The sequence below is a fragment of the Lytechinus variegatus genome, chromosome 3, assembly GCF_018143015.1.
Source record: "Lytechinus variegatus isolate NC3 chromosome 3, Lvar_3.0, whole genome shotgun sequence".
NCBI lineage: Eukaryota > Metazoa > Echinodermata > Echinoidea > Temnopleuroida > Toxopneustidae > Lytechinus > Lytechinus variegatus.
The window spans coordinates 69,858,856-69,881,525 of NC_054742.1; the positions used below are offsets into that span (position 1 = coordinate 69,858,856).

General features: G+C 34.3%; 2 protein-coding genes across 5 annotated transcripts in view; one reads left to right on the top strand and one right to left on the bottom strand.

Annotated features, from left to right (window-relative positions):
* Window positions 1-747: 747 nt before the first annotated feature.
* On the bottom strand, window positions 748-15,189 carry LOC121411810 (mannose-1-phosphate guanyltransferase beta-like). Its single transcript, XM_041604676.1, has 10 exons — window positions 15,100-15,189; window positions 12,877-13,027; window positions 11,724-11,804; window positions 10,436-10,484; window positions 9,790-9,932; window positions 9,073-9,231; window positions 8,490-8,568; window positions 7,378-7,505; window positions 6,698-6,880; window positions 748-4,454 (listed from the first exon to the last, which is right to left on the bottom strand). The coding sequence occupies exons 2-10, from the start codon at window positions 13,003-13,005 to the stop codon at window positions 4,323-4,325; spliced, it is 1,083 nt and encodes a 360-aa protein (XP_041460610.1). The 5' UTR covers window positions 13,006-13,027; window positions 15,100-15,189; the 3' UTR covers window positions 748-4,322.
* Window positions 15,190-20,002: 4,813 nt separating this feature from the next.
* Window positions 20,003-22,670, top strand: part of LOC121411812 — a 40,591-nt gene continuing 37,923 nt past the window's right edge. The window contains exons 1-2 of one of the 4 annotated variants that reach the window (XM_041604682.1): window positions 20,003-20,035; window positions 22,292-22,517. In XM_041604682.1, coding sequence (XP_041460616.1) covers window positions 22,443-22,517 — 75 coding nt within the window. In that variant the 5' untranslated portion in view covers window positions 20,003-20,035; window positions 22,292-22,442. The other 3 variants (XM_041604681.1, XM_041604683.1, XM_041604684.1) reach the window with 3 other exon arrangements.

Here is a 22,670-nt window from a genome sequence, read left to right on the forward strand (position 1 = left end):
TTTCAGGATGGGCGCTCGTAAAAATAGTGTGGATTATTTTCAGAGTTTATGAACTCAATTTTTATTGAATTATCCGCATTACTCTTAGGCGGCTATTTGGAGGATAGGTTTATGAAAGGGGTATTAGATTTTTCTCTATTCAAAACTACTTTTTGGGGGTGGACTTGTCCTTAATTAGATAGAAATCAAAGGGGAATCCAATCCAAATAAAAAGTTGTTTTTATCAGAAGAAAAATCATACAAGTACATGGGAAAAGTCGGACAAACTGAGAAAGTTATGAATTTTTAAAAGTTGTAAAAATTGGTAATCACTATACCCATGGAGACTTCTAATTGGCTGCATTGGGGATTTCATAGTGATAAAGGAAAGAACTCCTCTCCCATTTACCCGAATACATAAAATTGTTTTTTTTTTTTCAAAATGTATTTTTCTTTCATGGGGATATAAAAGAAGCAAGCTTCATTGGTTTCATTTGGATTACTGCCCCAGGGGAATAGGTACTTGAGAGAAATAAAGTACATGGCCTATGGGAAATGTCATTATTTACATACCCAGTTCCCAATTTGAATAGTTTTAGGAATCTCAATTTCAAGACAGTCATAAGTTTCATATTGCTCGTCTGATTTTTCTCAAAATGTTTCCATTCTATTTAATTCATTTTTCTCCTTCCCCAACATAACTGCACAAGGGGGGGGAAGAATGAAAAAGAAAAGGACACAACAAAATTATAGATACAAACAAATTCATAATGATTTATAAAACCAAGTCAATATACATGATTTATTCAATACATGATCAACTACAACATAACAGGTCGATATTCCAAAGTTTATCAATATCACTACAGAAATAGATTTGGACCATAATAATAATGTCTATAGTCTAAACAAATTTAGAGTTTGGGAAAACACAAAGTATGATAACAGTAATTTTGTATCTTTTGACATTTCTCAAAGATTTAGATTTTCAATATAATCTTGAAATTTGAAGACATGTAGTGATCTTGCCTGAGCTGCTTGATTATTTTTAAATAAATATAGATTTGGTCAAGTTAGGTATTAGCTTCTGGTCATATAGACAGGAAAATTAGAACGTGAATCTTTCCTAAATTGGTAAATCGATTGCTAAAGTCGATCCCTGCTAGAGCATAGTCAAAACTAATAAAAGTAACCCTGTTCAACACAATTTCATCCTAATATTGCTGGTACATAGATTTATTCTTTCATTAATGTTAATAAAAACTAAGTTCTAAAAGAATCTAGAACACACAGGCAAAAAAATAACAAAATAGCAATATGAAAACACAATGAAATATTTTAGAAATAAATATATTGGAGACAATCCATCTAAAATAGAAAAGTAGATTGGTTAACTAAGATTTGACTATTAATGTTTGAATACATGTACATGCATATATAATGATCAAATATTTTTATTCATGCTGAAACTGCTCAATTGTATAATTGTATGAATTACTTATTTATTATACATGTACATCCATCTGTTATCATACTTCATTAATACAAATTATTTTCAGCAGATTCTTTAAAAATCTATAAAAGCAATGCCCGGTCATTTAAGACTTATCAAAGCCATGTGTATGTGTGTTAGAAAAGAAATGTATGTAGAATAACACTCAATAAAAAAAATTATCAAAAAATAAGTAAAATGTCAAAATGAAACATGTCATCCAAAATCTAAAAAATGTAAGGCAGATTTTGTTTTTTCATTCTATTTTTAAAGATAACGAACATGACAACAAAAATGTGGAATGCCATTGAAGTCTTTGTCTGAGCACAGCTTTGATTATCGTTACATATCTACCTACATGTACCAACAAGAAAAAATTGTATATCGATTGACTGTTAGAAAAATAATCCTTAATATTTTTTGATATACTGTAAACAACTGCTGAAGATTCTCAAAGCAGCATTAATATATAAATCAATTATACAATATTTCTAGACAACTACATTTTTCATAAATTTACATATTATACTCTCTAAAATTCTATTATTTTCTATTAACATTTTCATCAGCCACGGTGTACGTTCAGCAATATTAAATATAAAATTTTGTTTTATGCAGTACAAAGGCTGCTGAATTACAATCATTTTTTTTATGGCACCACTGAATGGATATCATTACACAAATTAAAAATGTTGGTTCTCTGAGTGAACTGGAGCAGATCACAAAAGAAGCGAATGTTGAAAACAAGACGTCAAACTATAATATTCAGAAATATGTGAGCACATGATGTACTGTATGGGTAGTTCACATTCACAGTGAACACAACAGTGAAATGCAACCAACACAGAACTGGAATTTTTTTTGCTATTCATTAAGAACTACATGTACATGTAATCCAAACTATAGTCTATCGTATTCTTGGCTTCATTTTATATGAACACAAAATATGTTTACATCGTGAAGCTGAACAATATCATGTTCAACACATAGTTTAATTCAATTCTTGAACATTTGAATTGAACTCCTAATGAAATCAAATTCATTCATTTTTCAATATAAACAAATGTATATCTTAATACATAGGAAAGACAAGTTAGTATAATCATTCAAGTACATACCACAGCTAGTTGGCATATACCACATTTTCTAAGAGTCAACATATTATACGTCAAAGGTGATAAAAGTTCACTAGCTTTACAATCCATACTTTTTGGCCATGCAAATTGAAATTTGTGTAAGGCTTGCACATCAGCCTTTGTTCATGTTTCCTGTATACTGGAGTCTGTTTCTTGAAAGTTGTCAGCACTGACAAGTTGTCTTTCTCCAACAGTTACCATAGCAACAGTCAGAGGCCAGTGCTTCTTAGCCAATCAAAACCAAGGATTTCACTGAAATTGTCAGCACTGACCATTTAGTCAGTGTTGACAACTTTGATGAAACACCCTTGTCTGGAAATCACAACTGCAATAATTTTGACCATAAAGGGATGAAAACAATAGCACAGTAAACAGAAATTTGAAAAAATTTCTGATACTTTTGGCAAACCATATTATTTTAGCACAGACTTTAATAGATCATGGTGTTTGAACACGAGTTCAGACTAATGGGTGGTTATTAAAATATGATATACCACGCAATGTGCAAATCATAATATTTTTCAAAGTATTTTTCAAAAGTATTAAAATAAAACAACTTAACTGCAATGTGAAAAAAAGAACAATGATACATAAGGCACATTCATCATTATTCTACATATTCGTTGTTTATCGATCCTAACGGATAATAATCCTTATAACACAAGATTGCCTTAAACTGATAAATCATATCATCACAGAGCTTCCCATGTATCATGAATACATATTACATGTATAATAACAACATGGCACTTCAGAACATAGGTCAGAATAAACAATATTACCCCCAATACCTTGTATTATACAGTTTATTTCCCTCCATCATGATGCCAACACTTCAAGTTGAATATTTGGCAAAATGATTTGCACTATTAAAGCACAATATTTCTCAAAAAGAAAACAAAGACCATTTGAAAATGCGTAGTCAAATTGGCAGGACTGTGAATATCAGAATGCAAAGCTCCTTTTAAGTACTATGGATACAAAGTGAGGATTGAGGAAAGATATTTTTCTCAAAAATCCAATTTAGATTAAAAAACAACAACTATACTTTAACAGTGTTTTTCTTTTTATATTTCAACAACCTTTTAATGTATATGGAGCTCCAGACCCCACTGCATGATATCTCTTGAGCAATAACGCTATGATATAGTTGCCATCAAAGTAAGAGTTATCGTCATCGCATCATACATCTTTTTTTTTAAACAGAGCCCTGAAGTAATGAAATTCAAGCCAACACTGTAGTATTCCTGATAGGTGATTCATTAACAGCAATATTCAATTCCAAGTGAACTAATATAAATATTATACTCATAAATTTGTCTAGAGATTTAAAAGATGAGCTTTTAAATCATGCTTTGGTCCCATTCCATTATTTCTTTAATGTAATGAACATGTACATATAAAAACATTAACCCAGTCTCAAAAGAGGTTTAAAAAAACATTTATCATCCAGATTTCTTGTATTCTCGTGCTTCATTCAAACATGAATGTAGCACCACTGCCAAAAGTGCACATTTAATATTTGGACTGTTTGATAAGCGTAATTATGTACAAAGAACCTGCAAAGTCCATGGATCTGTACCATCGTACTATCAAAACCTCTTTTGAAAGTATGGGCTATTAATATTACCTCATTCATACTGGATTTTATTTTTCTGTATTCTGCTGATGCTTATATTCAAAATTTGCATGAATGTTGCACATGATGGAATAGATTACATGATGATCTGAGGATCCGATACTGATGCTCCTATGGATTTATGAGGTAGTATACGTCCTCCGTTGATATAGAGCTCATCTTTGACCATTACATCTTCCCCCAGCACTGATACATTCTCCATACGAACCTGGAATATGAAGCAAATATGTCATATATAAGATTATGATACAGATGAGTTATATCACATCAGGGGCAAATCCAGGATTTTGACAAGCAAAAAAAAAGGGTTTTAACCAAAAATTAAGGATATTACGTACCCCGGAAAAAATATGACAAGCCCCCCCCCCAAAAAAAAAAAGTTTTTAACCAAAAATTCAGGATATTTCGTTTCCTAACACTTGATCAACAGCAAATTTAAAATAAAAATATAGGCAAAAAAAATTATAACATAAAGATGGGTTTTTTTTAAGTTCCAGCCAAAATTAGAAAAATGGATACTACTAATTCATCATCCCAGCTATAAACTGAAAATATAAAGAGTAATCTAATCCTATTTACTAGAGGATGTGGTTAAAGGTCAATTGAGCGAATATCAATGAATTTAAAAATAAATATACTACACTCCCATAAATATAATCCTGTTTGGTCCATTCATCTCCGACATGAGGAAACAGTACACATATGACAATTCTCATGCATATCAATGATGATGATCCATAGAAATGCCTTTATTTTTTCATTATACAAATACAGTGAAAGAGTGCAGTAGAAACCTATCTGTATGTAGAAGGTACAAATTAATGAAATTATATTGTGTGTTCTATATTTTGTTTGCTCTGGCAAGGTTCATTTCATACGATGATACTGAGTAAACAGTAATTCAGTCTGGCTGTAAAACACAGCTTTCATTGAAACGCGAATGAACCCTGACAGTATCTGGGCTAAAAATCAAGATACACTGTACGTGAGTTACTCTAATGTATATTTAAAGTAAAACACAAAGCAATTTTCAAAGGAAAAAAAATGAAATGCAAATGTTATCATCTACTAAAATAATATACTGTATTTTCCAGTGTATAAACCGCGCCTTTTTTCCCGCTTTCCAATCTTGAAATATTGGGTGCGCTTTATACAAAAAACAACCAAATTTCGTCAGAAAATTGACTTTGTTTTGTTGGTAATATTACTTGGACTGGAACCAACAATTATATAAAATATTTAATGTATAATTATTTGTTGGTTACTAAAAATAGGAAGTATATTTTGCGAAGTTTTCTTTAAAAAATCTTCTTTGTAAAGATTGGTTTATATTATTTATTTAACTATCAATTTAAAAATGTTTTCCAAAAAAACCTGATTGTGTTGTGATGAAAACTTTTTTCAACTAAAATTGCATGGGAAATGCTCTTCAATAGGCATGTAATCGTAATTGATCGTAATCGGTTATTAAAAAGGCAATAAATAATGTTCTTTATTCTTTATTTCTCTCAATATTTAAAAAAAACCTCCCTTTTTATACCATAATTTTGATATCAAAAAATGCCAATTTATGGTCACCTCTTCCTTAAAAAAAACCCTGTTATTTTTTACACCTAAAAAGTGCATTGAAAATGCTTTACAAAAGGCATGTAATTGTAATCGGTTAGAAAATAGGCAATAAAATATGTCCTCTTCTCTTCATTTTCCCCCCTCACTTTCAACATTTTTGTTTTCTTTTTCCGTTTTTAGACTATAAGTTTGATATACAATACTGCCATTTCATGGTCTTTTTTCTTTATTCTACAAAGAAATAATTCATATTCTTTGAAAAATAAAGTTAAAGAATGAAGTAACCATTTTCTAAAATACAAAAATGAGTGATATATATTTTGGTCTGTCAAAAAGTGCTAGTAAAACTTGCTCATCCAAATAAATATCTAACTCGGTTTGCCTATTTTTTTTTTTCAGAGCCTCCCGATTTTGGGGGTGCGGTTAATACACGGCCGCGGTTTATATTCCGAAAAATAGGGTATGTTAAATTCTGTACAAGTAATTTCATATATCAATCTTGTTATATGTTATTAACATGAGAGATAATAGCATGATTTAGTGCAGTGATGCAAAATAGGTCAGCATTCTTAAACACAGACAGGGGTTGCAGACTGGGGGGGAGGGGTGTATGGTCAGCCCACCCCTCCTCCTTTAATAAAAAAGCTGTTCTGTTCTGTGACCCTGATAGATGTGCAATTTATTCATCATAGTAAGAGGCTGTTTTATCAATGATTATAATTTACATTTCATATATAACATAGTGATGGCCCTGAAAAGATGTGGACATTTTATAATGCTGAAGTCCCTAAATTTGCAAAGATAAAAAAAAAAGATAATGCTAGGTCCCAATAATTAATTTTACTTTCCCTACAACAGTACTATCTCTTTTACTGTACTTACCCATTGTCCTATTTGGCACTTCCATCCTACGATTGATGAATGAATCCATGAATGGGACTTGATGGTCGTGTCTCTGAGGATTGTACTTCGTTTGATGCATGCCCCATCTTCCACCGTTACACCGGGGCCTATAACTACATTGGGTCCTATTCTGCAGTTCTGACCAATCGCTGCAGAGGGGTCCTGCAAAAGAAACGACAGAATGAAAGGTCTCCCAATCCATAAATATCCCGCTGAAAGGTTTGTGCTTGAACAAAATGAGGAGTACATTTTAATTTGATTTAGGACAATGATAAGTAATGTGTCATATAAAAATATGTAGTAAACACTAATGCATGTGGTAAACTCAGTAGATACATAAATGCAAGTTTACAATAAAACTCATTTTTCCCCCAAAAAAAATTGATTGAGCACACTTTGTTTCAATACTTCAATCTTCTTTTTGTCTAAACAATGTTTCGTATTCAGATAAGCTCAATAATACTGATTCATAAAGTCTAAGAACAATTGGAACTTTACCATATTTGTAACTACACTTAAAATTTGGGGTGTGGTTGGCTGCTGATCTTTGTTACCATGGCAGTTGAAACAATTGCAAAGTGACTATAGTTGTAACTCAGGCCCCTGGTGGCAGCTTCATAAATGAGAGAATATTAACTACTTTTGAGGTGAATGCTTACCACAAGAACATTTCCAACCACACCAGGACCAGAGTATAACCTTTCGGGATTCTTTTGCCTCACTGAAGTGAGATAAAGGCACATGCCAATCAGGAAGTCTTTGGGCTGACCAACATCCATCCAGAATCCTTAAGAAGAGGATAAAAATTAAAAAAAAAAGTAGAAGTTTAAAGTAAGAAGGGTTATTCTTCTTTTATCCATGACAAGGCATTTATTTTCATAAAAAATCAATTTCACATACAAAACTCGGAAATACAATTGCAAAATAACTGGCAAAATATACATCTACTTCTTTCCCTTTTTCCTTAGCAAATAAGAAGTAAGAAGATTAGGTAAGAAGATAATAGATTGCAACATTAATCATCTCTGTCTCAAGTCACCACATGATTCTTCCAGAACAGTTCATAACAAAGGATATATTTTGACCTCAAATGAGAAGTGTGAAAGGCTCTTATAGAATTTAAATATTGGACTGGATTGGATCAGAACCAAAGATAGACAAAGAAACCTGGAGAGCAATTCACATACCAGGGAGCGATTTTCACTGACAAATTTGCTCTTGAGCCAATCAGAAGCAAGGATTTTGGTAGCTTATAACGATATTATATACTTGTTGCATAAAGCACTTCCCTGATTTGCTATTTTTAGAGTTTCAATGTGGAATTGTGCGGCCTCATTATACTGTTCTAACAAATTCTCAATACCACATCAAAAAAACATCCTATTTCATTCTCTTTCTGGGGAGCATTTCATGAAAGGACTTGTCGGACGTTTTACCCGACAAGTCCTGTTTTATCCGACAGTTACCATAGAAACAGTGACTCTCAGCAAATCAGAATGAAGGAAAGATGTCAGATCTGACAACTTGTCGGACAAAAATGTTGATGAAACGCTCCCTGTTTGACCATTTAAACACACATATCTTCATGCTCCTAGATTTCATGACAGTCGCCATGATTATTAATGTTCTTACGAAGATTTTTATACAGTTCAATTTTTTGCTAGATATATGACAACCACAGCTCTTTGGGGAAAGGGAAGCGAAAGGGGGAGGGGGCTGGAGAAGGGAGTTCAGGGGAAGGAATGGAGAGAGGAAAGAGATGTAATCTCACCTGGAAGTTCCATTGCATAAAGTTGCCCATCAGTGGCCATATATGGGAAGACTTCTTTTTCTATTGATGTCGGTGTCAACTGAAAACGACCAAACAATATCACTTTTTAAATGAAACGCTCTACAAATTCATTTTGAGTATAAATGTTTGAAGACTTATTCAATTAATTATCTTGATATATAAACAGTTGACTGAGTAGAATTTATTTAGAATTTTAGTGCATAGTTACCTGAGGTTATACGATAAGAAAACAAAAAGTACTGAAGAAAACATAATGTGATTAATATACTGATATATCTTTGTAAAGTTGGCTATAAAACTCAATTAACTCGATCATTATTTACAAGTAAACATTTATCTAGCTGACCAGAAACACCAAATTTTTTTTGAAAAGAGCTTGAAAAATAAATTGCCACTTGCAATTTGAACACTGATTGCAAGACCCAAGAAAACAATAGCATTGTGGAATGTCATCAACAGCTCTTCAATTTCCATCAGGATCAAATATTGCTTTGATCATATGGGTTTCAAATTTCATATCATTACATAATGATTTCAGTTATGATTATATCTTGACACTGACCTGTATTCTATCTAGTATACCAGCATTGAACATGTAGAGACCGGCATTGATCTTATTTGAGACGAATACTTGAGGTTTTTCTACGAATCGCTCGATCTGTCCATCGGTGCTGTTGTAAACTACTACACCATATTTCGAAGGTTCCTCGACTTTGGTGACCTATTAAATAAGTATAATATTGCATTTTAACTCATTTTTTTTAAATATGGAAAGATGATTTCTCTAAGGAATTAAGTCTTGCCCATAAGTATCATTTGCACATTCCCACCACTCTCTGGTGAACAGTGGAGCCATGCAACCTTATATTGCTCAGAGTTTCCAGGTAAAATAATAACCCGGTACTAATTTGTACCCAATATTTATACCTTACAGAGTGGTTGAAAAATGTGTATAACTACTAGACTTTATGCCCCCCCCGCAAAAAACCCCTCAAGATAGAAAGCCAGGAAAATGTTTAAACATCTTATTTTAATATTCAAGGGGGGAGGGGATCATATGATTGTGACAATGTTTTCAGAGGGTGAATAAATAAGGAGAAGAAATTTTTAAAAAATAGATGGCTACAAAATTTTCCATCATTTAAGCAATCACTCGGAGAGTTGTAATCTTTAGATTAGAATTAATCATTATAAAACAAACAGTTACTAAATCAACATGTAATGCATAAATAAATATATATATATTTATCAAAGTAAAGTTATCAAGAAGTATACTGACCACAATAGTTCCCTCCTTGCCATGACCTTTGTGGAAATCAATGAGCTGACGGAAAGGAAACTCACAGCTGATGTCACTGTTCAACACAAAGAACGGTTCATTGTCTTCTTTCAATATATCTCTTGCCAAAGCCAAAGGACCAGCTGAAATAGATCATGAAAGACACATTATAAGTTGAAAATCAATTCATATATTTAAAAAAAAAACATTTTCAGATCAAGTTGGAATTTGTAGATCTCAATGAAATGCTCGTAAAAACATGAACTCTACTTTTCAATCTGAAAAACATACAAGGAAATAAATGTATGCATTTTTAAATAACAGACTCAAGGTTCATGACCTTGTACGACAAATGACTAAAGCTTTAATCATAATAACTTAATTACTAATTCAGAAATATTAAGCAAGAAAAATATTTCACTCTCCTTGTAAATAATGCTGACATTTGTTTGCCCTATCACAAAATACAAGGCTAAGCAACTGATCACAGAACGTTCTTCTTATATGTTTTTATTGCACTGACCAAAATGTATTAAATCAATTGTGAAAATTAATTGTAATTTCAGCCACTAAGATTCGAGCTACAGGACCAATTTGGATAATCAATATTCAGTTCACCATTTAGATTTATAAGTGAGTAATTTACCTGTTCCAAGGGGCTCTTTCTCATGCGACATGGTAATTTTTATTCCAAGCTGCAAAACAGACATTAAATATAGTATCTTTTTAATAAAAAAATTACTGAACCTGAAAGGGGGATAATCATTCAAAAGGGAAAGCAAAATATAAAGAATTAACCTGAAGTTCATCTGACATTTTTAAGCCTAACTATTTGTCACCAGAATGTATGATTCTACAGGCTGTAGGACATCATATGAAGCGCTCTCCTTTAATGATGAACATTTGAGAAAGTTCACATGATATACTTTCTTTATGCATATCTGAGGACACTTTACACAAAATAATTTGTACTGTACATGAAGTAGCGCTTATTATCATACATGTACCTTTTATTTGCATATATCCAAGCGTTTCACAGAGTAGAGCATCCGTCTCACAACCGGGAGGTCGGGGGTTCAAACCCCGGCCGCGTCAGACCAAAAGACGTTAAAAGATGGGAGTTGCTGCTACCCTGTTTGGCGTTCAACGATTAAAGGGATAGAGCCTCGTCGATCTGGCGCTGCACAGTGGCTGCCGGGCCCACGATCAGTTGGGCAAAGCAAATTTTTGGAGTATTTCATTTCATGTCTATTTCGAACAATAAATTATGGATTTTCACATTTCACGAAAAATTTAAAGGGAATGATACCTTTGGAACAAATAGGCTTGTGTAGAAACAGAAAAATCAAAGAATAAGAATAAAGAAAGTTTTAGAAAAATCAGACAAATAGTGAGAAAGTTATGAGCATTTGAATATTGCAATCACTAATGCTATGGAGATCCTCACATTGGCAATGCGACAAGGATGTGTGATGTTACTGATGAACAACTTTCCCTTTGTTGGACTATAAAATACCCTCAAAATGTCTCTATTTGCTTTTTCTTATGATGATACAAACTCTTTATCCATGATGTATTCTTAAAAAATATGTATTACATGCCCTCATGTAGACAGAACACATGATTTAAAGATAGATGTGATAAAAGAGGCAATTCTAGTGAAATATATACTAAAGTAATGGGGGAGAGTTGTGCACAAGTGACATCACACATCTTTGTAGCATTGCCAATTTGCTATGTCCATAGCATTAGTGATCGCAATATTCAAATGCTCATAACTTTCTCATTATTTGTCCGATTTTTCTCAAACTTTCGTTGATCTGTTTCTTTGATTTTTCTGTTTTCATACAAGCTATCTTGTTCCAATGGTTTCATTCTCCTTTAAATTCACCAAGTACATTCTACACAACATTAAATTTCATTAAGTTTCTTACTCTTTCTTCTTGTGCTTTGAGCTCTTTCTCCAACATCTCTGCCCTGTAGCTGACTGCTAAGACAACTTCCTTTACACCAACCTGAATGAAAGAGTGAATATGATGGTTTATATACTTTGGTCTACAAGAAGTCAGTGTACTTCTAAAATAGCCTTAATTCATGGACTAAACCCACTTGGTATACAATTAATTTGGTCTACGCTAACAACACTTGGTCTAACTCTAATATCCACTTAGCCCAAGTGCCAATTAGTCTTAATGCCCAGAATGTCTAATTTCCATGTTTCCTTATTACTTTTCTATTTCTCAAATGAAGATGAAGATCACTTCCTCTTTTGACCAGTTCAAGAAGCCATTAAATCTCATCTATTTTGAATGAATTGCATGGACTAGCTGATCATTCTGAGGTGTTGAATTTATTGTTTTAATGACCCAAACATGGAGAAGTGTGTGTGCAGCGCTTTGCAACCGAAAGGAAAAGGCGATATATCAAATGTATATTGGATTGGATGGTTTAAGTGAAATTTTTTTGTAAATCATATTAAAATAGACCAAGTGAATATAAGAAGAAAAGAGTACAGCTCAATTCTAATTTACACAAAATGATGAATGGGCAAAATGGCAATTAGTCCAGATGATTAGCAGACAAAGTGGTTGGAAATAAACTAGGATCGCACTCTGGGGAAGAGACCAAATGTAAATTAGGCACAGACAAATATAAAAACTTATCCAAGCTACCTTCTTCTTCTTCCTCCGCTGATCCCGGAGATCTACAGCTGGTTGCTGTATTGTTGCATAAATGATTATAAGAGCACAAAGCACTTCCTCAGAGTAGTATCGGTGATACAATACAATTACACATTCAAGAGAGAGAAGAGAGAAAGAAGGTACGAGAGATGTGGATTTTGTGCAGGACGAGTAAGAGTTTAGTGGTCAGCTTGTCTTGCATGGAAGAGGATAGTTTTGGATGGACAGGTAATAGAATGGACTTAGCATAGTCTTCACAGCAGTCTTGGGAAAATAAGGAGCAGATCGTAATGCATGCAGACCTGAAAACTTCACTGCAGATACAATTGCATTTCCAAATGGAACATCTGGTAATAGAGGTCGTAAAGGTAATATGGATGAATCCTCAAAATGACAGTTTACTCACCTCTGCTAATGCTTCCACCTGATGCAGTAACATTGGCTTATTGCAGAACTCTACAAGTGGCTTTGGTCGACTAAGAGTCAGCGGCCGCAGCCTCGTACCATACCCTCCTACAAGAATTAAGGCCTTCATTTTTGAGAACTTAGACACAGGGCTAAAAACAAGAAGAAAAAAAATGTTGTGAGTTCAAAACTATGAATATATATTTTTTTAAGTGAAGCATCAAATCTAATAGACCAATAGATTAAGTCTTTATTTCTTGGTGACATTGCACTTTGATCTATAATAACCAAAAGGCTTAAATTAACATACACTTATTTGATAATTACATTTCAGAGATAATCAGCATTGTCAGCATATAATATATATTTCCCATGATAAAGGTTTCAAATCATAAACAAAGAAGACCACCATCATGAGCAGCGCCAGCAGAGCCATGGCAGCCTGATATGAAGAATTCAGACTATGTCTTCAAATCCACAAGCTTATCAGGTAATAGACCAAAAGCTTCAGTCTCTGTATTTTGGTTGTTCCGCTGAACGTTGGCTCCACTCACCAATACATAGACTGAAGAGCTTGGAGGCCCGTACGTACAGTCAACGTATAAGTGAAATAACGTTTTATAGGTCGCGATTTAAAACTGTTTTTTAAGCGAAATTCACAGTTTCATGGTTTCCATTATCAGGGAAATATATCGCATACCTTGGGCCGGAATTATTGATAAAAATCCTCTGGATGATCAAGAATCTTACATCTAAGACATTTTCACCTGAGCTGATGGTTTTTCTTGCAAGTTGCCATCTTGAATGACGTCACTATCATTAATGTCTCGATATGTCGAATGTCGTCTGCTACCTGTGATCGTAGCGGTTTAGCTCGCATGTGGAGCAGATCGCATAATAATAATTATCAAAAGCAATATCGATATCACATTCGTAAATTGTCGATGCTCTCCCCGTTCGTTTGTAATTGTGGCTGCTATTTTGGGAGTGATTCTGGTGTCCAAGTCGCAAGTAAACATCGGTAAAGTACCATTTTCATACCTTTTGATATATTTCTTTGACATTTATTCATTGATTATGAATTATAAATTGATGTCTTGTAGTTGATAAATCCTTAGAGTGTAAATTTGATGTAAAAAGCACATCGAAGTCTGGACAGTTAATCGACAAAAGGGAGGATAGGATAACACATGCGAGCTCACATTAAACACACTACCGTCGGTGAATGGGAATGATAGTAAAATGTCAGAAATTGTTTAATAAATCCTCAGAATCCTCGACATATCGAGGCATCAAGGATAGTGGCGTCATTCAAGATGGCAACTTGCAAGAAAAACTGTCAGCTCAGGTGAAAATGTTTCAGATGTAAGATTCTCGATCATCCAGAGGATTTTTATCATATAATTCTGGTCCAAGTTATGCAATATATTTCCCTGATAATGGAAACCATGAAACTGTAAATTTCGCTTAACAAACGGTTTATAATTGCGTCCTATAAAACGTTAGTTCACTTTTACGTTGGCTGTACGTACGGGCCTCCAAGCTCTTCACTCTATGTATTGGTGAGTGGAGCCAATGTAGTTCAGCGGAACAACCAAAATACAGAGACTGAAGCTTTTGGTCTAATATAGCCAAAGCCACCGGCATGTAATTTAATAAAATTTTAGTTAAACACACAATCAGTAGTTCAAATGTTAAAAAAGAAGCCAAGGGAATTCCCTTCTTGTTTTGATTGGCACAGTCCCATATGCGTGTCTAAGCTCTGTAATGACAATATCAAATTCATTATTAATTTTATTATCACGGAAAAGACAGAAATTCTCACATGATAAAGAAAATTATGAGATTTTCAGAGTAATGTAACTCAATCTATCTTCAGCTTCACAGACTTAAGTTAAAACCTGACCTAGCAGTTAGCTGCCTTTGAGTTTGACTTATATATTGCACTGAAATGACTGAAGTGATGTGATGATAATGTCGCTCTCTCTCTGCTCTGATATCACACTCAGTCATGGACTCAGGTACAAACAAATAAACACACGCGTGGGACTGAGTGATAATAAAAACTTGGCAGTCTTCCTAACTTTGAAATAAGGTTATTTCGCATTCCTAAAAGAATCATAATTAGCAATTCATAAAATGGAAAACTGATTCAACAAAATATATTTTGCCTAAGGCGATAATGATCTTTATTTGAAGTAAAGGAAAGAAAAGCAATATTTACCTCAGACAAAAATCCTTCTGCTGTTCTTGACTTGACGACGTGGACAACTTCAACGCGATCGATATCGATCACGCAAAGATTTTATCAAAAATATCGATCAAGTATTTTGGATTCGTCAATTTTTCAAGCGGGTGAATTTGAAAGTTCATGACTTTTTTGTAATTAAGATAAACATTGATTTTTTAATGTTGCATTCATCGATATCACGAAATTACTTTAAAACATCAATATTACTCTATTCTTATATTAATTATCCGATTCTTTGACTTATATATTTGACGATGGTCTCGTGCAAACTCGGGGCAAACTAAACACAACCAGTATCTTGGACCACCCCCATTTTGTGATAATGAGTTGCTATTTCATTTTCACTTATTTTATACTCCCCCCCAAAAAAAACGACAAGAATGAATATAAACAAAAATACATCATATGCAAATATAAAACACTGAACCTCAAAGCCTTTGTCCATCCCAACAAAAACTTGATTTGAATAAAAAGAGAAAAATTCAACAAGCAAAGCACTGAAATTTCATCAAAATTGGATGTAAAATAAGAAAGTTATGACATTTTAAAGTTCTGCTTAATTTCACAAAACAGTTATATGCACATCTCGGTCGGTTTGAAAATGAGGGAATGATGACATCACTCACTATTTCCTTTGTATTATATTATATGAGATATGAAATATTTTGATTTTCTCGTCATTGTCGTGTGAAATGAACTTTCATTCCTCCCTGAACACGTGGAATTCCATTATTTTAACATTTTGTGCTTCAGGCAAGGAGGTCCTAATCATCGAATTCGTAAAAATTGAAATATTGTATAATTCAAACAATCAAAAACAAAAGAAATAGTGAGTGACATCATCGATTCTCTTGGATGTAACTGCATGGCTTGTTCATATAACTATTTTGTTAAAAATAAGCGAAACTTTGAAATGTCATAACTTTCTTAGTTTACATTATGATTAAATTTTCAGCATTGTGCTTGTATGATTTTTCTCTATTGATTCAAATCAACATTTTTCTGAGGTGGACTTGACCTTTAAACATTCTTTGATATATAGGCCGTGTTTGCTTATTTTTCGTCATAGCTAGAGACCGTAATCAACTGTTCATTGTTGCTGGTATAGTTCTTCTTCTTCTTATATCTGTTTGATTGCCATTAATCCCCATTAATGCCTTATGTAATGTATAAAGTATCAAAATTCATGGAGTTATTATACAATCTGATTAAAATGATTCATGTCAATGACTTGGTTAAAAGGTGCAATAGAAAATTATATTTGTAAAGGAAACTGAAAAAGTTCAATTTACCTTAGTTTGAAGGATTTAGTGACAATATATATGGGTTCTATACGACCATATTGTGCTCCAGGTTTCCATGTAGCAGTCTTACAACAAAACAAAATAATACTATTGCACATCGGAGGGTGTGTATATGATATTCCTATAACATTATACAATCAAAATAGCTAATGTTATGTTTATAGTAAAGTACATGTAATATCAAAATAATGTTTACTCACAACTTCTTGTTGGTGTTTACTGATTTACTAATTGATTTGGAATCCCAAGAATCCGGGCCCAAGAATACCAAGTCATTGTATTCACCGAGAGTTGAAATGTTTGCAGATGAAAACTCGTAATACTTTTGTGCATGGGTATCTCTAACAAGTAGTATTTATGTCGAATAACAACAGCTTCTGATTTAGAAACTAAAAAAAAATAAATTCTAATAAATTAAAAAATGGTCTTTATTGATAATCAAACATATTGACAATCACACATGAAAAAACACGACAGGAGCTGGAAAAGTCGTGTTTACAAGTTGGTGTTGGTACAATGAAATTCATAGTGAAATTATAGTAAAATGCATTAAAAAGGCTAAAGATTTAAAAGTTAATACAATTTAGATATAACATAAAAAGCATGACTGAATGAATGAATGGATGGATGGATGGATGGATGGATGGATGGATGGATGGACGAACGAACGCATGAATGAATGAATGAATGAATGAAAGAAAGAATTATACAATATTTCGTTTTTTACAGATTTGACAGTAAGGACCAACTTGACTGAACCATATACATGTAATATTAAAACAATGTTAATTCCACATGGTCAGGGAGGAATTAATTTTTGTTTCACTTGACAATGAGGAAAAAATAGAATATTTTTTATTTAACATAATGAAATACAAATAAATAGTCAGTGGATGACATCATCAGTCTCCTCATTTGCATACTGATCAAGATGTGCATATAACTGTTTTGTGTCATTTTCAGTGTTATGCTTCTTGGATCTAAGTTCTCTTTTTATTCAAATCAACTGAAGTTTGGGGTGGACTTGTCCTTTAAATGACAAATAATAGTGTGGTAGGGTGGGGATGACCACTGTGCATTGCCTTTCGTTCGGCACACCCATCTATTGTTGAGTATGTCAACCAAAAAGGTTATGGACTGTTTTTAAATCTTGTTGTTCCTATTTATTGGAAATTGTTGAGAATTGTTTGTACGACGAAGAAATATTTTTGTATGTTTTTTCCGAGGTAACTAGCCATGTCTCGTCCTCCAAAATATTTGACAAGCAAAAAAAGGGCCTACAACCACAAATAAAGGATTTAGTACTGGAAAAAAATGACAAACAAAAAAAGGTCCTCAGCAGGATATAAAGGACGTTTCGCACCCGAAAAAAATTGACAAGCAAAAAAAAGGTCCTCAACAGGATCAACTTCAAAGGAAGGGATCCGTTGTGACTCGTGATGAGTCCCTTGGTGATTGATTGGTGGCGGTGATTTATTATCTGACTGCTAGGAAAGCATGAATGCTTGTAAGCAAGCAACCAGAGGACCGACGGCTTAAGGTCCTCTCCGAAGGACCTGGTATTGAGGATTAATGCCTTATACCAAAGGACTAGCGCACCAAGTGGGAATCGAACCCGGGTCACCGGAATACGAATTCCCCGCTCTACCGACTGAGCCAGCTATCGCGCCTATTGCGTGTGGGTTGTGACTGGGGGGGGGGGAGTCTTCCCCCTATAGTTACGCTAGTGAGTAGGCCCATTCAGGTTTGTCAAAAGTATAACAAATGAAGAAGGGAGAAAACAACATGAACCCACAATATTTTAAAACTTGACAAGGAGTTGTTAATTACTCCTTGAATTTCATGAATTGAAAATAAAACAGCAAGATAATTGAAATAATTAGAGAACAATCAAGAGTCCGTTTGTTTACACACGTTAGGCCTAATGTTTACGAAATTAAGTAATTGTTTTTTAATTTGACTGTGCTGTAATTTGTTGTTTTATATTTGAATTGGGTGAAAATGTTGGTATTATTTTCGACTTTTAGTTGGGGTCAACGTGGGCCCCGATGCATAAAAATTGCCATCATGGTAACTTTGCCATCCAATATGATAACTTTAATGGAAACCTTGGTTTTGATTGGCTATTGATCATCGTTACCATGGTAATTACCATTGGCTGGCAAAGATACCATAATACTAATTTTCATGCATAAAATGAAATCAAAGTATCTGATTTCACATTTCGGGAAGGGAAAGGGATGGTTATGATATAGCTCTTAGTGCTGTGATCAAGGGTGACGCGATAATGTTTTGGGAGGGAGGGGAGGGGCAAGACGACCTCAGGGTAACGTCATATTCTTATGAAAAGGGTATTTCATTTCATTTCATTTCATTCGTTTATTTCCATTTTCAACAACTACAGTTTCTTCTGTACATGTTGACATATATAAATAACAAAACATATTGAAATTATTCCTGTACAGAAAATTATATTCAAGATTATTACAAATCAGGTTGAAAATGGAGGAGGCTGCTAAAAAGCGGAGCTTGTAGAGTGCAGCCTCCTGTTCACGCTGACCAAAAGTTATTGTTAAACTATAGAGCAGAAAAATATATGGAAAAATATTGGCGAGGTTTGATGAAAATCCATCAAAGACGATCAGCTTATATTATAATTTTATGGAAATCGTTGCATTTCTATACCATTCGTCTTACCCTCTCCACCTCTGTGCTCTTCTATATTCCTCTTATCTTTCCAATCTCATTTTAAGATCCACATGATCCTCTTGAACAGCAGATTACTATCTCACTGAGCTCAAAGCAATTATGATAGCGCGAATAGATGATGACCTGATTTTTTTTAAACTTCTTAGTATTCCCATTGCATTGTTTCATCAATTACCCCCTCCTTTTATTTTCTCTTCAATCCTAATTCCTCGATCTGCCCTTTGGCCCCCTTCCCCATTTTTTTTTATAGGGATCTTAAACACAGTCATAGGTATGGGCGGAAATCACAGGGGAACGGGGGGGGGGGGCGTCCCACTACCATTTTGAAGGGGGGGGGGGGAGAGGACACAATATGATATGTCCCCTATACTATTTGTGGTCTTTTCTGATGAAAAAAAGGCTGGCTGGTCTCCCCCCCTTTGAGAGCCATAATAAAAAAAATTGCAATTAAAAAAATAATTTTTTTTTTCCTCAAGTGTGTCCCCTTTTGAAAATGATAACATTTTTTTTGCTGGTCAAATTTTCCGGGGGAAAATGTGCCCCCCCCTTTGAAATATCCTGGATCTGCCCCTGGTCCCCCTACCTTTTTGGGGAGAGATTTCCGCCCATGATCATGCATAGGGGATGAGTGCCTGGACTGCTTATCTAGCACATAATGCACGTAGGCAAGTGTCAGAAATTGTGAATGTATCAATCTCAAAACAACCAGAATATTAAAATAGATATGAAAAAAGTGTCAAAACTTGTTAAATAAGTCCACGGTCTCAGAAAAGCAAAAGAAGAACCAAACCTCACTTTGTTTACAATTTAAAGGAAAATGAATATTCATGAGCACAAAGTTCATGACCTCAAAAGTTGTCTCTATCGACCTCTCTCTCGGTGCTGATGATTGAATTGTGAGTATCGCTCATATATTGTATTTGACAATTTTCCTTTGTTTTTAATTTTTGCCTATGAAATACAATGTAATTGATGATTTTTCGAAATGGGAGATATATAGATAATAAACAGTATATTTTGTGTAGATTTGAAAGCACTTTCATCACTATAACTGACTTTGTATTTCGTCCTCTTTAAAGTTGTATCTCCTTTTCGGGCTCGCAGTCGCATTCGCAAGTACCGTTGAGGCTCTGCATGGACAGTGTAGGGAAGGTACGGTAGCCATAGCACAGCCATCCATGCATGTGTGATGTGAGTGAGTAGGAGCTCCGGCCAAAAAGTGAATGCTGGGTCCATATTAATAGCAGTGGTATGCTAGGGTCTAATAATGTTAAATCGACCAAATATTAGGCCAGAGACCAAGGCCTGCACCTGGAGTTTCATTTTAAGATAAAAAAAGGAATTAATCATGACATGTTAAAAAACTGCAGCCATTCTTTTCGTCAAACAAATAATTCAGCAATTTCATTGTCAGGCAGGGCCCGGGGTTCGATTTGCAGCAGGGAGCCCAACTTGGCTGAGGTTCATTGAGATAGGGTTTTTCTCACTTTTCTGTTTAATTTTAGGCATGTTCATGAAATACTTGAAATCCCTTTATCTGTCATGTCTATATTTTTATATACATGATATATTTTGATCTAGATCTATATAAAATGTTGTTCATAAAGAAGTTTTGTGCCATTGGTCTTTAGATCTATATCTTTTACTAGAATTTCTTCTGCACAAATACATGTATGTGAAGACAACAGTCAACAGACGCTGAGCAGACTTACGCAGAGATGCCAAGTTCAAAGACCAGCTATGCGTGAGATTTTCTGTGAATCTGAGTGAGATCACAGACATTGTGTGCAATGTATATGGGGATAGGCTGTGATAGTTGTGTGAGACAGAGATTTAAGGGGATGAACAAGAGTCCAAAATGCTTGAGTCTCATGCATAATGCGTGAGACTTGGTAGCTCTGCTTACGGTACCATGCCATATACTCTTGGCTAATTCATGAGGAGTGAGGGACATCATCGACTCTCTTAACGTGCATATCACTGTGTTGTGGGTGCAACCATTGCTGAAAAATAAAACTTTCAAATGTCCAACTTTCTTATTTCTACATCCCTTTTCAGTGTAACGTTCAGCATTATGCTTGCTTGATTTCTCTCTTTTTATTCCAAGTTCACTTTAGATATTTAGGTGGACTTGCACTTTGTATACCATTTAGGCCCTAAATATTAACAAATATGAAAACATGTCAAGCGTCAGTAATATGTCTAGTGCAGAAATCACATTTTATTATAAAATTAAAGCATGACCAAACTTTACGGTGAACATGTGACAAAATTTAGGTGAGAAGAAAGAAAAAGAAAATGATTTGAGAAAGTGGATGGCAAATAATAGATGACGCTTCTATATTTTCTCCATTGTTGGCCCACTTTAGTATCATATATGGTTCAGACCAGAAACTGAATGAATATTACTGAACTTATTGTTTTTTGGGGAAGCCATGACCTCGCATTTATGATGCATGCGGGTGAAAGCCGAGAGGAGGCTTCAGAGCTGAAAAGGCCATCTAACTAAAGAACAAGCTTGTAATAGGAAATTGGAATGTTATATACCTTTATCAAGCAGGGAATTTAGCATTTAAGTAAGAAGAGCAATGCAAAAGCAAAGAATAGAATCATGGTAATTAAACAAATTGGATTTGGCAGTTGTATTACCTAAACTTGGATTCAATAAACAAAGGATTATAAGAGCAATTTTTTTATATCAAAATGACAATTATATCTGTATGTTCCATATTGTTCCAATGCGAAAGTCGGCAATAAGTCAGCAATAATGATAACTGAAGAAGTGATTGGATAGCGTTTTATTAGGACCTGAAATGAAAATTGATTAACGCTGAACCAAATAGATCACATTCTTGTTAATTTGAGATTTCGAAACTTAGTGAGGTGAGCTGAAATAGGGAGCAACCATTAAGTTATGAAAAGTACAGTGAAAATAAAGCTTAAGAGAATACCAAAAGCTTAGGATGACAACAGAATTTGGTTTCACACAAAGAAGAAAATGATTTCAAACAAGTTTGGTCTCAGAGTGATTTGATATAAAATTTATTTAACTTTTAGACAATGAAAAATCTGAACATGCTACAAGAGCTTTTGGAAAATCATTATATTCCTTCAAGCGTTGCTCACCAAAAGTTTTGTCTTTTCCTCTCTAGGATTGTCACTGGAACCCAAACTGGATGAATGCAGCAGCTACCTTGTATACATCCGACCGTGGTTTTACCCTACACATCTTGTGAAGGGTCAGGGGGCGGAGCTACTTGGTGATAGGAGGTGAAAGAGGGCGGGGACACTGCTTTCTCAGAGATGCAAGAGGAGGGTAGACCACACTATCTCAAGCATCATCTTGGGAGTGTCAGGGGTGTGGCTTTCTGTCCTAAGGTTAGTACGTACTTCTAAATCATCTGGTTAGAGGTTAAAGGAAATGAAAGAAGGTGGGGACACCGCTTTCTCAGAGATGCAAGAGGAGAGTTGACCACACTGTCACAAGCATCGTCTTGGGAGTGTCAGGGGTGTGGCTTTCTGTCCTAAGGT